Source organism: Salvia miltiorrhiza, chromosome 5 (genome assembly GCF_028751815.1).
Source record: "Salvia miltiorrhiza cultivar Shanhuang (shh) chromosome 5, IMPLAD_Smil_shh, whole genome shotgun sequence".
NCBI classification, from domain to species: Eukaryota; Viridiplantae; Streptophyta; class Magnoliopsida; order Lamiales; family Lamiaceae; genus Salvia; species Salvia miltiorrhiza.
In genome coordinates this window covers 24,829,074-24,845,672 of record NC_080391.1, presented here as the reverse complement: position 1 = coordinate 24,845,672, position 16,599 = coordinate 24,829,074, and the positions used below count along the sequence as shown (strand labels likewise).

Here is a 16,599-nt window from a genome sequence, read left to right as displayed (position 1 = left end):
GGCCAGAGAAGCAGCCTTCGCCAGAGAAACGGTCTTCATCAGCGGAATCGCCAGAAACGCGGGAGATTTCTCGCGTGAGGGCGAAATTACCATCATATCCCTCGACCACGCCAAGTGCATGACTTAGCCTTGATTTTACTACTTTGCCCTCCTATGTAATCTATAAATAGGTCATGAGCTCGTGCATTGTATGGACGTTATCTCTCATTTTCGAATACAGCAGCAAATTCTCTCTTGTGTTCTAGCATTCCAATTGTTTTCTTCGTCTTCTTCAGCTAATCAAACTAGGTATAACTTACAATTATCGCTTTAGCTTAGGTGTTGGTTTCTAGTTTCACCAGATGGAGTCATGTCAAAAAATAAATTGTGCATATTCTTGCGGGATTGATGAAAAAGGAAAATGAGAGCAAGAGTATATAAATCATTTTGATTAAGCTCAAAAGTTGAGGGGATCAAAATGTAGTTTAGAAAAGTAGGAGGACTGAATTGCAAAATCCCACAGCTTCATATATTTCCAAACTCAAGGTATCTCTTTTCGAAGAGTGGGCGTAAAGATATATATACGCAAACGCATCGTTTTGTCTCTCTCTCTACAATTCTCTCCAAACTCTCTTCCCTACAAAAGCAAACTACACAGTGTTTATGCAAAAACTCAGAGCTCCCTCCAATATATCTAACAATTAATCATAAAAATCCCACCTCAATTCTCTATTTTTCTCCTCATTCATCTGGCCCCTTTTGATTCTGGTATAAAATATGATGTCGAAATTGTATTTTGTTGCCTGACTCATGCCACATTCGATCCCCATTCTCATTTTCGTTTCAAGTTGCAAGCTCCATTGTTCCCTCTGTGGTGGCACTGCGTCATAGGTGAATATTTGAATTAAAAAACCCTAGAAAAGAGGGGAACTTCAGTATTTAACGTTCTTGGTGTCCGGAATTCGGTGGGGGCGTTTTTGCATGAGCGCAATGGATTATAAATTGAGTGTTCCTTTTTGTGTTATATTTGTGTGTTTTGTTTTTCTGTGTGATTCTGAAGCATGGAGAGCTAAAAATTTTAGGGTTTTGTTTCTCAATGCTACAGTGTGATGCGCATGGGAGATGTTTGCTCTGGGTTTTGGAATTTAGAGACTTCGGATAGAGTGTTTAAAGAACTTGACAGGTATAATTACGTTTTGGCTTGTCAAGTTTCAGGTTATTTGTTCATTTCAGTTTTATATTTTTTTGACTTATTTATATTCGAGCAATCCTGATCATAATATAATCGTGTGTGTGGAATTTAAGTATTTTCGGCATAAATATCTCTAATAGTTTGTAATTATGCTTATGCTCGTTTATGAATATTTATATTACTTTTCTTTTATTAATATGCCCAAATTGTTCAAGTATGATATTCTTTGGTAGAGAGCTTCTAATATAAGTTTGGGCATGGGGTCAGTGATCAAGTGATGGAACATGTTGTGGGTTTAATTGGTTTACTTCCTAACTATTGGTGGTGTAGTTGGAGAGATGTGAGATGTAGTGTTAGAGTGTGGCCAATAATCTTATCATACATGACTAGTTTTTGGCCGTACAGTTTAAATGGATTCCATCTCCAAAAAGAGAAGAGAAGACAAGAATCGTAAACTGAAATGACAGAATAAACTAATTACTAGTGTTACATTTATTAGAGCATGCACTTTATTCTGTATTACAATTGAGCAATCTGGACTGAATTGCCTTTTATTTTGAATTATTTGGGGTGAGGGGTGCAAAGGGATGCACATTTCACTGACGTTGAAGAAGTTGCAGTTATTCTTTTGTTTAGTTGCATACCATTTCCCAAGATCCCAAGAGATTAATAGTTATGACTGTATGAACCTTTTGGAACTTGAAATAATGAAAGATAATAAGTCATTAGTGAGCTAATTCAATTTGACAATTTCAAATGACATTCCAGTTATCAGGATATCTCTATTTTTTTTAGTAGTTTTATAAGTGTTAGAGACAGTGTTCGCCTTCTGCTAGCAAGGTCTTTTATTTTTCTTCTTGTTACCTTATAACAATGAGGTGAGAAAACTTGTCTGGTGCAGATCCTAGAATGCTATGGTACATCTCCACCTAACTGAGTAATAGATTTGGGTTCAATCCATATTGCGCCTTCTACACCTCCTATATAAGTTTAGATGTTGTCTGTTGAATATCAGATCTTATATTTCTTTTAATTTATGTATGACATGTTGTGAAGTGAAGAACACAGTGGTGCTGATCTTTTTTCTGTGCTTCCCCATCTTATGTTTCTATGATTATCACCCTTTAATATTTTCTTTCTTGAAATTGTTTGGAGTTGGTAGATATCCATTTTGTGGTGCCTGATCGAAACTTTCCTGACTGTTTTTTCGATGTTGAGAATACTGACCATAATCATATAAACCTTCTCAGGGCATATGGCTCTCAGGAAATATGCCCCCAGTGGTAGTGCAACTCCTGTTAATATTAAATCCCTGAGCTTCTCTAACAAGGAGAATGGAAAAGCCAATGAGGCAGATTTACAGAGAAGACCCACTGAAGCTGATGTGGATATTGACCTCAGAGAGGTGTATTTTCTAATCATGCATTTCCTCTCAGCTGGACCATGCCACAGAACTTATGGGCAGTTTTGGAATGAACTTTTGGAGCACCAACTTTTACCTAGAAGATATCATTCATGGTATTCACGTAGCGGCTTGCCCAGTGGAGATGAAAATGATGATGGCACATCTTTTCCCCTAAGTTATAATAAGTTGGTGGAAAGGTATTCTTGAAGCTTTTCATATTATTTCCTTCCTTGGGGTTGTACTATGGTTTGACAAGTGCGATTGAACTAATTTGTAGGCATCCTCATGTTGAAAAAGATCACCTGGTAAAGCTTCTGAAGCAATTACTCCTTGGTGCAGTTGCTCCTACACAAGATGTCATTGGTGGAAATATAGTGAATGCAGCTAGTGTTCCCACACTGCTAGGAACTGGATCTTTTTCACTTTTGGCCAGTACGTAAATATAGCTTGTAGTGTATGCTTCTTTTTCAATTTTGATATATTAATTTTCAACTTCTCTTTCTTTTGGTTATGCTGGTTTAACATAAAGATTTTGCTTCACAAAAATCAGTACTGATGTTCCATCTGTTCAGCTTAATTTTGTGAGAAATACAGAGTAGTTCTTTTCATTCTTTGTGTTTTACAGCATGTACTTGGGAGTAAATGTAGTATAGTCCTCTCCTTGTTACAATTAGGTCATTTAATTTACATTTTCTTTCTCAAGGTGATCATAATGGGAGGGAGAACAAAAGTAGGCATCCCCCAAGCTACATGCGCTGGCCCCACAAATTGATAGGTCAAGTACATGGATTAAGTTTAAGGGAGATTGGTGGTGGTTTTACTAGGCATCATCGTGCGCCATCTGTACGTGCTGCTTGCTATGTTATTGCAAAACCGTCCACTATGGTACAGAAGATGCAGAACTTTAAAAGTGTCAGGGGACATCGTAATGCTGTTTATTGTGGTAAGTTATCTTCAACTGATTTCTTTTTATTGTTATGCAATTTGCTTACTTCTATCTGTTTTTTCATCAGATTCATTCATATAGACTTTTTAAGTTGCATACATAAGCATGCAATATAATTGTGAGCACTGAGCAGTGATATAGAATACCCATCTCAATGATTTTCTTGAGTGCAGCCATATTTGATCGATCTGGGAGATATGTGATTACTGGTTCCGATGATCGTCTTGTTAAAATTTGGTCAATGGAAACTGCATATTGCTTGGCCAGCTGTCGAGGACATGAAGTGAGTCTTAAATTAATAGTCTTGACTCTTGAGCCATACTCTATTGTCCCTTCTTCTTCTTCTTCTTGCTTTTATTGGATTAATTTTTTGTAACTTTATTTCAAGGGTGACATAACTGACCTGGCTGTGAATGCTAACAACACTTTGATTGCTTCTGCTTCCAACGACTGCATCATTCGAGTTGTAAGATTCTTCTTCTTGCTATTTTCTTTAATTTTGTCGTTGCTCAATACCAGCTGTATCATTGACTTTTCCGTAATGTCAGTGGCGCCTGCCTGATGGGTTGCCGATCTCTGTATTACGAGGTCATACAGGAGCTGTCACTGCTATTGCCTTCAGTCCTAGACCAGGCTCTTTCTATCAACTTTTGTCGTAAGTTTATATTACATTAATGATCTTGGTTGGTTGTCTTCTACACTAGTCCTTGATTATTGGTGATTAATATTTGTTGCATGTCCGAGTGTTAGCACCTCTTTGTCCTAGTCTTAAGCTGATCAACAGACATATTATACACCTGCAGAAAGTTGTTAACCTATTATACGAATCAATGAACAACATAATGAGTCACTACAAAGGTTTAATTGCAATTTCCTATGGAAGATGAGAAGTTGAGTACTTTTTTGTATTGTTCTAATCCCAGAGAGTTATAGATTATGGATTATGCTAACTGGATAAGAATAATGTGTTAGAAATTGGATCTGTTGTAAATAGGCTTCAGTTGGGTCTACACGTGGGGAAAATAATTTATTTAAGCAAATTCTTATAGTTAAGTTAATATTTATCAATTTCATCTATAGTATTTGTTAGTTATCAATTTCTTCTTAAGTATTTGTTCTTGTGCTTTTTCTTTGCTGTTGTGCTATTCCTCTTTTACATTATGTGTGTTTATTTTGACATTTTCTTGTTATAAACTGAATTGCTTTTTTTATTGATGGTATAGAAATGAACTCTGGAGCTGTTAGGTTGTTTTCTTAAAATTATTTATTATTATTACTTTACATTCTTCTTTGTTTTATTGTTTTGCCTTTAATTCTTTCTTTAGCAAATTGCTTCATTCCCTTTTACATTACACTGATCTTGATCATGGTTATATTTCTGTGGCAGGTCCTCTGATGATGGAACTTGTCGAATTTGGGATGCTAGATATTCCCAGATCACTCCACGTACATATGTACCAAAGCCTCCTGAGCCTTTAGCTGGTTTGTTGCTGTTTAATTGATTTTTTTTTTTTTGAATGACAAGTTTCTGTGGATTACATTTGTTGAATAATTTGAGTGCTGTAGGGAGAAACAATGTAACCATATCCAGCACCTCTCAACAGACGCACCAGATTTTCTGCTGTGCATTCAATGCTAGTGGAACTGTTTTTGTGACTGGCAGCTCAGACACTCTTGCAAGGGTATAAATAAATTTCTGTGGGCTTATCATTAAATTCTCAAATAAAAACCATTTGGCCCAATATGATAAATACGATTGAGCTCAATATACTTGACATATGAATTTGTAAATGATAAATAACATCTGCTGCTGCCTTATGGGTTGCTGATCTTTTCAGGTGTGGAATGCCTGTAAATCCAGTACTGATGATTCAGAGCAACCCAACCATGAGATAGATGTATTGTCTGGTCATGAGAATGATGTAAATTACGTACAGTTCAGGTTTGTTTGAGTTGATAACTTTTCTTGTGTGGATTCATTATCAAGTTTTATGCAGTGAATTTTTTCCTCGAAATGCAGCGGATGCGCGGTGGCTGCCCGTTTTACCTCATCAGATACCTCAAAGGAAGATGCATTACCAAAATTTAAAAATACATGGTGATTGTCTCCCAGTTTTGTACTGCATTATTATTGAAGAGTTGCTCGATTGTATCTGATTTTTTTTTTCATTTGCACAATTTATGTCGTGGCTAATTTGCAGGTTCAATCATGATAATATAGTCACCTGCTCCCGTGATGGTAGTGCAATAATTTGGATACCAAGATCACGGAGATCACATGTGAGTTTCTAGCTATTTAAATTGTAGCATCTTGGTAGTGTTCAGCTTTGGTTCATTAGTTATTTATTTACCCACTTGAAATATTGCATCTTGTTCTTAAAATTTGATTTTCTTAGGGAAAGACTGGAAGGTGGATTAGAGCATATCACTTGAAAGTTCCACCACCTCCAATGCTTCCTCAACCATCTCGTGGAGGTCCACGCCAGAGAGTTCTTCCTACCCCTCGGGGTGTAAATATGATTGCATGGAGTTTAGATAATCGTTTTGTTCTTGCAGCTATCATGGGTATGTTGCTATGTGCAGGTTTACTTAATATAGTGGAATCTGAAGATACTTGTCTTTGGTGCTATTAATTTTTGTACGATTTCTTGCTAGGATAGATTTCATCATCACTTGAGCGAATGGCTGCAGGACATTCACGAAATTATGTATTAATTCACATAATTAGATTCACTTGTTCGTGGTGTAAGGCTTCATGTATCCTCTCGGCTCACAGTTCAAGTTGTTTAAGCTAATTGGTCTGAAGTATATGGTAGATTGGATTCCTAAGAGAGGACTTTTCCCTTCTTTTTTCTTTTTTTTGGGGGGTGGGGGGTGGGGGTCATCATTAGCTCTTATGCATTAGATTTCATCCTTAAAGAAGTCTAAGTTGATGAGCGGCTTCACTCTAGATACTCAAAGGTTGTCTGTCACTTATGCAAGATTTTCATTTATTTGCAGATTGCAGGATATGTGTATGGAATGCTGTTGATGGTAGCTTGGTGCATTCACTGACTGGCCATACTGATTCTGTAAGTTATGCTGTTAATTCATCCCATAACAGTAATATTGGTGCTTATTTTACTGTATTTTTAACTACAGCAGGTTTCTGAATTGCACGTGCTCTATTGTTTTCTGCTTACATTATTCTATATTGACTTTTTATTGTTATTGTACTGTACTATTGAGCATGCTATAGTTTACTTCTGTAACTCTCTTTTACTTTTTATTGGTGTTGTGTGTAGACTTACGTACTGGACGTGCATCCTTTCAATCCTCGAATAGCAATGAGTGCAGGATATGATGGGAAAACAATATTATGGGATGTGAGTTTGAAATATATTTGTGCGTGTAATCTTTTCTCACAAAGCTCCTTTTTATCAACTACTCACACCTCATCATGTGATTATAACTCTATATCTGCAGATATGGGAAGGTACACCAATTCGCACATATGAAATTGGCCCATTCAAGCTAGTTGATGGAAAGTTTTCACCGTGAGTTAATATTCCTATAAGAAACTTAAATCTTGTTTCTTATTCATTTTATGAGTTCTTTTCTGAGTTCTGATCTGTCTTTTCTTCCAAGTAATAGAGGTCTTTCTGGATAATGATATGTGAAAATATTTTCTTAAGTTCATTAGCAAGTAGAGTTACAAAGTATAGTTGATAGGCTAAATCTGCATAATATATAGTGTTGTATGTCCGTCTTAAAACAAGAGTAATGCATTGATGAGTGAAATTTGGTAAGATACTTTTATGCAAGCAACATGAATGTGGCCACTGCAATCTCCTATGCCCGCAATGATGGCTTCAGAAGTTTTGGGTGTCTTTATTTAAGGTTTATGCCAGTTACTACTTCTATAGTGTGTCTGATCATGGTTAAGTTGTGAAATACTATTTATTTAGAAATTCATTAATTGGAGAAGATGTTTTTGGATATGTGCTTCTGTTCAACAAATCTAGTGTTTATGATGAACATTAAACAACCTGCAGCCATCTCTGAGTTGCTAAATGCTGATTTAAATGTGATTTTCTTTGGTTATCTAGAGATGGGACATCCATAATTCTGTCTGACGACGTTGGCCAATTATATATTTTGAGCACTGGTCAAGGTGAATCACAGAGAGATGCTAAATATGACCAGGTATTTTTATATAGTTGCATCCTTTTTTTGTGTATCCTCAACTGATTTAGTTGCTGATTTTTTTTTTCATTAATAGTTCTTTCTAGGGGATTATAGGCCTCTTATTCAAGACACACATGGAAATGTTCTTGACCAGGTTGGCATCTGCAACTTGTATTATGCATGCTGTCTGGACTGGAGTGATACTATTTGTTATCTTCCATACACCATTTTTATCGTTTTCCCACTTCTATCTTGATTCTGCCTTTAGTTGCCACGGAGCCTCTACGGCTCTACCATTTTCGCAATCCTTAAAATGTGACTTTTTCTTTGTAAATGTTAGACATTAAATATGGGTATCATTCTTATTGCAAAAGCATGTATCAAAGGCAACTGATATATGGCTAATTGAGTGATGCTTGCATTACTAATACAGGAAACACAGCTTGCTCCTTACCGGAGGAATATGCAAGATCTCCTATGTGATTCTGGTACACTGACCTTTCTAATATATTTTATGATTATATACTCATCATTCTTTAATTGATATAGTGTTTTTCACCGTGTTCCTTTTTTTTGTTTGGGCAAGGTATGATACCATATCCGGAACCTTATCAGAGTACTTACCAACAACGACGACTTGGTGCTCTTGGAATTGAGTGGCGCCCATCATCTCTAAGATTTGCTGTTGGGCCGGATTTCACTCTGGACCCAGATTTTCAGATGCTTCCCATAGCAGACTTGGAGACATTAATTGTTCCACTACCTGAGTTCGTTGATGCAATGGATTGGGAACCACAAGTTGAGATTCTTAGTGATGATAATGATTCAGAATATCATATAGCAGAGGATGACTCATCTGGATGGGAGCTAGCAAGTTTAAATTCGGATTCTGATGAGTCAGAAAGCAGCTCCGGGAACAGCGATGTTGAGGACTCACTCCGAGATGGCCGTCGTAGATCCAAGAGAAAGAAGCAGAAGGTAAAGGTGATATCTCTGCTAAAATGCATGCCAGGACTTCTGAGTTTTTTTACCTCTTGTTCCAGGATGGGTGGCGTGATGTGTTTATTGTGAAGGTCAATGCCGAATGTGATTTTGTGGGGTTGGGTGGGCATTTTGGTTTTTAATTGTATAGTTTGTTCAATCTTTTCAGGTGGAGATTATGACATCTTCTGGGAGGCGTGTGAAGAGGAAGAATTTGGACCAGTGTGATGGCAGTTCATTTAGGAACAACCGCACTAGGAAATCACGGAATGGCAAAAAAGCTAGACGTAAGAAGTCCTCATCAAAATCAAGGCCTCAGAGAGCTGCTGCGAGAAATGCACTTCATCTGTTCTCTCGAATTACAGGAGCATCTACAGATGGAGATATAAATGGAACTGATCACAATTCGTCCGAAAGTGAATCAGCACTGCAGGACTCAAGCTTTGAAAGTGAAGAGTCTGATACATCTTTGCAAAATGTGTGGTATGAAAACCTTAAGGGGAAAGAAATATCTTTGGACCATGCTGGTAGGGCAGATCAACCTCATCCTGAATCTCATTCAAATGCTGGAAGCAGGAAGAGGTTAATTCTGAAATTGCCAAATCGTGACTCAACTAAATTTGCATCCCAACAAAACATTGGGTTGAATGGCCAATCTGCTGTAGGAAGCTCATCATCAAGAAATTTTCAGGAAGTCGACACAAATAAATATTCTGGAGAGGACTGTCATGGTGTTGGTGTTGATGGTGATAACAGGAAGAGAAGCCATATAGATCTTCTTGGAGGATGCAAAGATGGCTCAATTACGTGGGTAGGGGCCAGGTCTCGCACCTCTAAGAGGTTGAAGATTGGAGAATCTTCATCAGCAGGTTTATTTTCGAGATCTGGTCCAGTTCTTGATCAAAGAGAAAATACTGCTAATGACCATTCAACCTTTACAGAGGAGAATGGTTCAGAGCACCCAACTTCTGGGATCCAATATCAGGAAGGAAGTTTAGAAGAAATTGTCTGTAAGAAAGAGATACCTTGTGGGGTTAGTGTACCTGCAGATTCAGAGAGAGCAGAAAATGTTCAGGGATCCTTGGCATTGCTCGAGGTCAAGGATGACGGTGCATCCTCAAGTCAGTGCCATGAAATTTGCAATGGCTCAACAGTGCCTTCTATTGCCTGCATAAATGGGACTGATAACGAACTCAAATTGAAAGAAAATGGTGTTCAAATCACAACTAAGTTGAGAATTAAGTCTAGTACTCTTTCAAGAGATATTGATAATAAACCCAGAAAAGCAATTGCAGGAGATACTGCCACAGCATGTGAAAACATTGATGTAGAAAATAATTTAGATATACCAGTTTCTGCTGACGACAGAATAGACATGCCTTGCTCTGAAAACAAACATCAATATGGAGTACTAGGATCAGATGGTCTTGTGAATGGATCTTCATCCAAGTCTGAGTTGGAAGACTCATCGAAATTGGATTTAAATAAAAGGATGTTTACAGCTGTTTATCGAAGGCTAAAGCCTTCAAGAGGTCGGAGTAATACAGAAGGGGACTCTGGTGGTATGGCACCGAGCACGTCGAATGCTGGAAACCTTGATGAGATTGAGGTTCCTCCGGAATGTATTCGTAGGGCAAGGTCTATCCGGGTGAGATCGACTGCTCGTGATCTAGCCTCATCAGTAGGCAACTTTACATTTATGGAACCCCATGATAATTCTGAAGATACATCAAATGATGCTGCCAAGGCTTCTCCTAGCAGAGGCGAAGATAACTCCTCTGGAGAATGGAAATCATTACCCCGAAACTCTACTAGATTAAGATCCACAAGAGCCAAGAGAAGCAGCAATTATACTCGTGGCAGTAGTCCCCCGAGGAAATCAAACCAGACTGGAAGAAGTTCCTGGTTAATGCTGTCTGCACACGAGGAAGGGTCTCGGTATATACCCCAGAGAGGGGATGATGTTGTGTATTTGCGACAGGTAAAATGCATGCTCGTTTTATTCCTCACATATTTATTAATTTTTTTTCATTCGTTCCTTTTTATCTATGTAATCATCTTACCGAATTCTACCTCCAGGGCCATCAAGAGTACATAGATCACATGCACTTGAGGAATCCAGGCCCTTGGGAAACCATTAGGCGTAACATAAGAGCCGTGGAATTTTGTAAGGTTGAGAAGCTCGAATATGCAACACTTCCTGGTTCTGGGGAGAGCTGCTGCAGAATGACCCTTAAATTTGTAGACCCTACTTCCGATGTAGACGGTCAATCATTTAATCTGACTCTACCAGAAATTACCGGTTTCCCAGATTTTCTGGTTGAGAAAAGTAGGTATGATGCATCTATGGCAAGAAATTGGACCTCTAGAAGTAAATGTCAAGTATGGTGGAAGAATGAGGGCGAGGAAGATGGGAGTTGGTGGGAAGGTCGAATTATGAGCATGAAGCCCAAATCTCCTGAATTCCCAGACAGTCCATGGGAAAAGTATGCTGTAAAGTACAAAAGTGACCCTGGCATACATCATCACAGTCCCTGGGAACTCTATGATTCCAGTACTCACTGGGAGCAGCCTCATATTCACGACGGTATAAGAAAATCGCTCATTAATGCTTTTGCCAAGCTGCAGAAGTCCGGATACAAATCTCAGGTAGATAGCCCCCCTTTTCACATGAAAGACGCAAATTCATTTAGTTGAAAATCAGATCTAATAATTGTACCCTTTGCAGGATTATTATGGTTACAACAAGTTGAAGCAAGCTTCTCAAAAGACTAAATTCATTAACAGGTTATCTCATCTTTATTCACTTCCTATAGACACTATTTTGTCCCATCTATCATGTGTGTGCGTGCGTGCGTGCTCGTTCGGATGGGTTATAATCGGACATCAAATTTCTTACCACTCAACAGGTTCCCCGTTCCCTTGTCTCTTGAAGTCATTCAGTTGAGATTAGAGAACAATTACTATAGGAGTTTGGATGCGTTGGAAGCACGATTTTGAAGTTATGCTGTCGAATGCTGAGTTGTACCTCGGGAAAAATGTGGAGCTCTCGTTGAAAACTGAGACGCCTGTCAGACTGGTTCCAAAGATCCTACCATCTTTGTAGTTATACGGAGCACAATTTTGTAGAGAATTTAGCCACCATCTTGTATATAAACTCTCTCTCTCTCTCTCTCTGTAATTTTGTTCTTCACTGAGATTAGCTAAAGCAGTTGAGGAATCTTATAAAATTGGAGGGGAAGGAATACAAAAATTCAGTGACCGACTGCTGCCGGAAATTGTCAGCAGGCGATTCTTTCATGTATAGTCTCAAATGGCCTTAAGATAAATCAGTTGAATATTTTGTCCAATTTAATTCATATTGTATCTTGAATGGCCGCTCTCTCTCTCTCTCTCTCTCTCTCTCTCTCTCTCTCTCTCTCTCTCTATATATATATATATATATATATATATATATATTTGGTTTGTTATCCTGTTGCAGATTACAATTGAATCTCAGTAATACTCAGATAAATCTGTAGTCACGATAGTGTAGTAACTTTTAGGGCTTATTGCGTTGGAGTAATTTGCAAGGCATAAGCTTTAGTCAAATTACAATTATAACACTACTTTACCGTTAGCAATGCGATTTTTAACTCTTTGAATTTTTGCAATTAGAACAACCTTTAAATTTTGACGGACTCATCAAACTTTTTCGATTTAAAAAAATAAATTCTCATCATTCAAGTATTTGATTTGAGAAATCAAATATTGAGATAGACTCTTCTTCTATAACAGTAATAACAATATGTATTAAACAATTCGTAGAACTAAGGAATAATACAAAAATGTAGTAAAATATTCAGTTTGACAATTTCAACCCAAATCAAACTGAAAAAATTTCGATTTTCGATTTCACAATTTCAACCAAAAATCAAAATAGGATTACTTTTTTATATACCCCAGGAACATAATTTCATCTGGAATGGCTTATTAAGGTAAAGGACTTCAACCTCGCAGAAAACTGAAATGCTCTACCAAACCGAATTGATAATAAAGGATTTCAACCTCGCAGAAACTGAAATACTCTACCAAACCGAATTGATAATTTCGATTTAGTTTGATTTTTTAGACAGGTTTATGTTTGCTAGTACACGATTGGTGCAACTGTGCAAGACTTCTCCAATAATGTGGCAAGGCTTCTACAACCTTCACTTTTTGTGGGATCAATTCTCCATTTATCAAATACATAATTAACTTTTATCAAAATCCGTGCCACCCTCCCTTAGACTAACTTTATCGGTATCAAAATAGGAGACCTGGTCTCTTGCCATGTGTGTAAGTGAATTAAAAAAAATGAAATGTTTGGATGGAGGGAGGTTCAGCTTAAATAAGAGACCACCTTGGTCTCTCTCTTTCCTCTACTTTTATCACCAAAAGATTAGTGACACTTGTCTACATGGTATTGGTTTCAAAGATTTTATTTAGATAAATAGATAAAACTATTATATCTTTTATATAAAATATTTAAAAAAATAAAATAAAAATATCAAAATTTGTATTTTTTTCATTCTCTATAAATAGATACACTCTTGCTATATTTCAACACACCTTCAAGATCTTCTATTTCCCCTCTCTACATATAACATCTAGTATTTTTTTAGATTTTTTTCAATGAATCGAGGCAATAATTCTTTCTTCAACTCTTATAATTAAATGCTTAGTATGTATTATTTTCTTTATATTTCGAGTTTGGATTGTTGTAATTTATATTTTTAGTTTATCGTAATTTAAATTTATATTAATTTGTTATTTTTTTAATTTTAATTTTTTTGGTAATATTTTAATTTATATTTAATATTATTAAAATTATTACGATTCAAAAATAATATAAAATAATTATATATAATGTTGTAGTTGGGTGGTTGGGGTGGTCATTGATAAATCAAGAAAAATAGAGGTGGTTGGGTTGGGATGAATATTAATGATGTGGAACAGAGAGAAATTAATTAAATATTGAAGATGGTTGGATGGTTGGGGTGGTTGCTGATAAACTTAGTCTTAGAGCACTCACATCGGTCGACTCATCCGGGGTGACTCGAGTCGATTTTTGGATGAGTCGATTGATGTAGGTCATCGTCGACTCGAGCTCGATTCATACGTCGAAATGAAGGGCGCGTGGATTGCACGCGCCCAATTAAAAAAATGAAAATTTATTTTTTTTGAAAATAACAGCTCTTTTGCAGATTTTTTTTTAATTTTAATTTATTTCAAATAACTATAATATCGTTTTTTTTTATAAAATTTAATTTTTTTTTTTGCATCTAACGTAACGGCTCTATGCCCTTTTTTAAATATACTAGAAGAAAGAACGTACGTTGCGTGTAATTAATGTACTTTCATTTTAAAAATATATTAATTCGTTACTTTTATTAGATAATTTATTGGATGGATATATTTATTTATAAGTCGTATCAATAACTATAGATATAAAGTATTCTTTATAGATTGGGTGACAAATAAATGTATATCAAAATAGATTTATATTTTATAAATATAATAATAAATATATAACAGGGGTAAAATAGACAATCCACAAGTTGTGCCTTAGACTGACTTAAACTCTTTTTCTATTAGTATAGATTTTAATTTCATCTAAAACCCCTTTAATCCTCTTCCAAAATCATTCACCCACACTTTCAATCCTTTATCCTTTATCTTATTTTTCATCACTCAAATTATTCCACAAATCAAAACGAATTCCAACAACCCAAATACTCCCGATTATTTTTCGCCAAATTGGACAGGTGATCTGGGAGGTGACTACCATCCCTACCTATGGGCGTTCAATTTAGGGGACGAGCCCCACATGTCCGAAGGCGCGGCGGCAGCCACGGCTGCCCAAAGCGAGGCTACAACACATCCACGTGGCCGACGGAAGGCCCAGACCTTCAAGGAAAAGGTGTCGTCGGCAGACCAAGGCGATAAGAAGGGTCGTCACTCTTACACTCTCTAGGAGATGAACCTCATCGCTCGGATATGGGTCGAGGGGAGACAAACGACGCCATTGGGGCCGAGTTATCGAGCGAGTGAATGCCCTCTTGGGGTACCGACCTCAACCTCGGCCAAATCAAATCTCACTAGGCTCCGTGTGAGTTCGAAGGTCCCAAGCTATGGGAGGCGATGTGGGTCGAGGCCAACGCAACGTGGCCCTCCGACGACATAATTCGTGAGAAGGCCCAAATGCTCTACGCCTTGCGTAACAAAGGCGTAACATTCAAAATGGTGGAATGTGTGGAAGATCCTTAGGACGAACTGAAAGTTCAAATCATTGTACCTCGAAGGAGACGTGCATTTCTCCAAGAGGACAAAAACGAGTGAGCGGCGACTTCACCACCTCGGCCTCGAGCAAGAAAATCTCGTTTTCCCGGCCAATTAGAAACAAAGCGACAAAGGCGGTGGCGAGAACGGCGAAGGGGAAGGAAAAGGCGAAGGGCACGGCCTCGCAAGGCTCGGAGGCTCCACCCCAATGTTTCGAGTTCATGAACACGACGACCACCAAGCTCGACGGAATTATCGAGGGGTACGAGACGAAGAATCATCTCAAGAGGGAGATCCACGACGATCGTATCATGTGTTTGGATATGAAGAACATGACTCTCGAGCAACTCGAATTCCATCAAGAACGGGTGGTCCAGATTCTCGCGAGGCGTAGGAGCGATTAGTAATTTAGATTTTAATTTTAATTTATGTATTTTTAATTTAATGTAATTTTAATTTTTAGGATTTTAAATTAATGAACTTTTAATTTTAAGTTGACGCAGTTTAATTTAAATGAAAAATACAAAAATCAAAACTAATGGATATGAGTTAATTGGATGAGCCTCTCCAATGTAGGGTAATGCAGAGTATTGACTCATAAGTGGTCCCCTACTTGAATGAGCCTCCAACTGATTTAACGGATGTGAATGCTCTTAGAAAGATGTTTGAGGGACGGAGGAGTATTTTTTAAGTTTTTAATACATGAACAGTTTAATCATTTAGCACAAAAATTGGGCATTATTTAAATTTTTTATTTGAGTTGATAAATTTTAAATTTACTATAAAAAATAGGCTAGTTTAAATTCAAAATTAACTTTTAATTTAACCTTAGCTATATGTCTCTCTTCTAGCCTTTTCTATCTCACCTCTCTCTTATGCAACAACACCAAATTTGTGAGAATGAAATCCCAAATCAATCAAAACAACCAAAAAGAGAGAAAATATAATACAGGATTTGTAGCACCTACGTGAGGTTTGATTGCAGAGTATAAGACCGGATTTGAAGGTCAGTGAATTTGTACCAATTGATGATATTGTTTTTTTCGATAATAAATTAGCGTTTCTGTCGTTGCATGATAATATAATTGCCTAGATTTGGAATCACAAATTTGTTTTATATACGTGCGCTTTGATGTGATTGTACAAACAGAAATAACTTTTTAATCAAAATCAACAGGTAATATATCAAACCTACCAAATTGTGTATCCAATCTCCTTGAAATTTGGTTTTGTATGATTATTGACTCTGTGAGCTTCTTCTCCTTGAATCAGATATTGATAATCTACACATGCATATTATGTTTTAATATTAAAGGTTGATGTATAAGAAGATGACAAATTGGTGATTGTTTTGTAGAATGGAAAGGCTGGTTGTGAAACGTTTTAATGGAGACAACCATTATTTCTCTGTTCTTTCCCCCCAAATCTTGTATGGAAACCATGAAACTCTCAACCTTTCCTTTTTGCATAAATATTTAGCATTGAGTGTCAATAGCTGCGGCGGTTTGCTATGCTTGGACGATTGCAATGGCCAGATTGTTCTTTGCAACCTAACAACTCAAGAGCTGAAATACCTTCCTCCGTCCAACGTGGCACGCCCTCCCGGTATAAGTCGGACCATTTTCCACG

General features: G+C 37.1%; 1 protein-coding gene across 1 annotated transcript; it reads left to right on the top strand.

Moving 5' to 3' along the window:
- The first annotated feature begins 552 nt into the window (after window positions 1-552).
- On the top strand, window positions 553-12,043 carry LOC131024207 (uncharacterized). The gene is given in 26 exon segments (XM_057953714.1): window positions 553-870; window positions 1,085-1,162; window positions 2,422-2,773; window positions 2,854-3,008; window positions 3,280-3,519; window positions 3,696-3,805; window positions 3,911-3,988; window positions 4,071-4,177; window positions 4,910-5,004; window positions 5,089-5,204; window positions 5,361-5,464; window positions 5,543-5,620; window positions 5,724-5,802; window positions 5,919-6,087; window positions 6,523-6,593; window positions 6,807-6,887; window positions 6,988-7,058; window positions 7,611-7,707; window positions 7,784-7,843; window positions 8,123-8,177; window positions 8,276-8,673; window positions 8,840-10,651; window positions 10,750-11,319; window positions 11,399-11,457; window positions 11,580-11,655; window positions 11,657-12,043. Coding segments are annotated over 24 exon segments (5,148 nt in total). The 5' UTR covers window positions 553-870; window positions 1,085-1,162; window positions 2,422-2,426; the 3' UTR covers window positions 11,777-12,043.
- The last annotated feature ends 4,556 nt before the right edge of the window (window positions 12,044-16,599 follow it).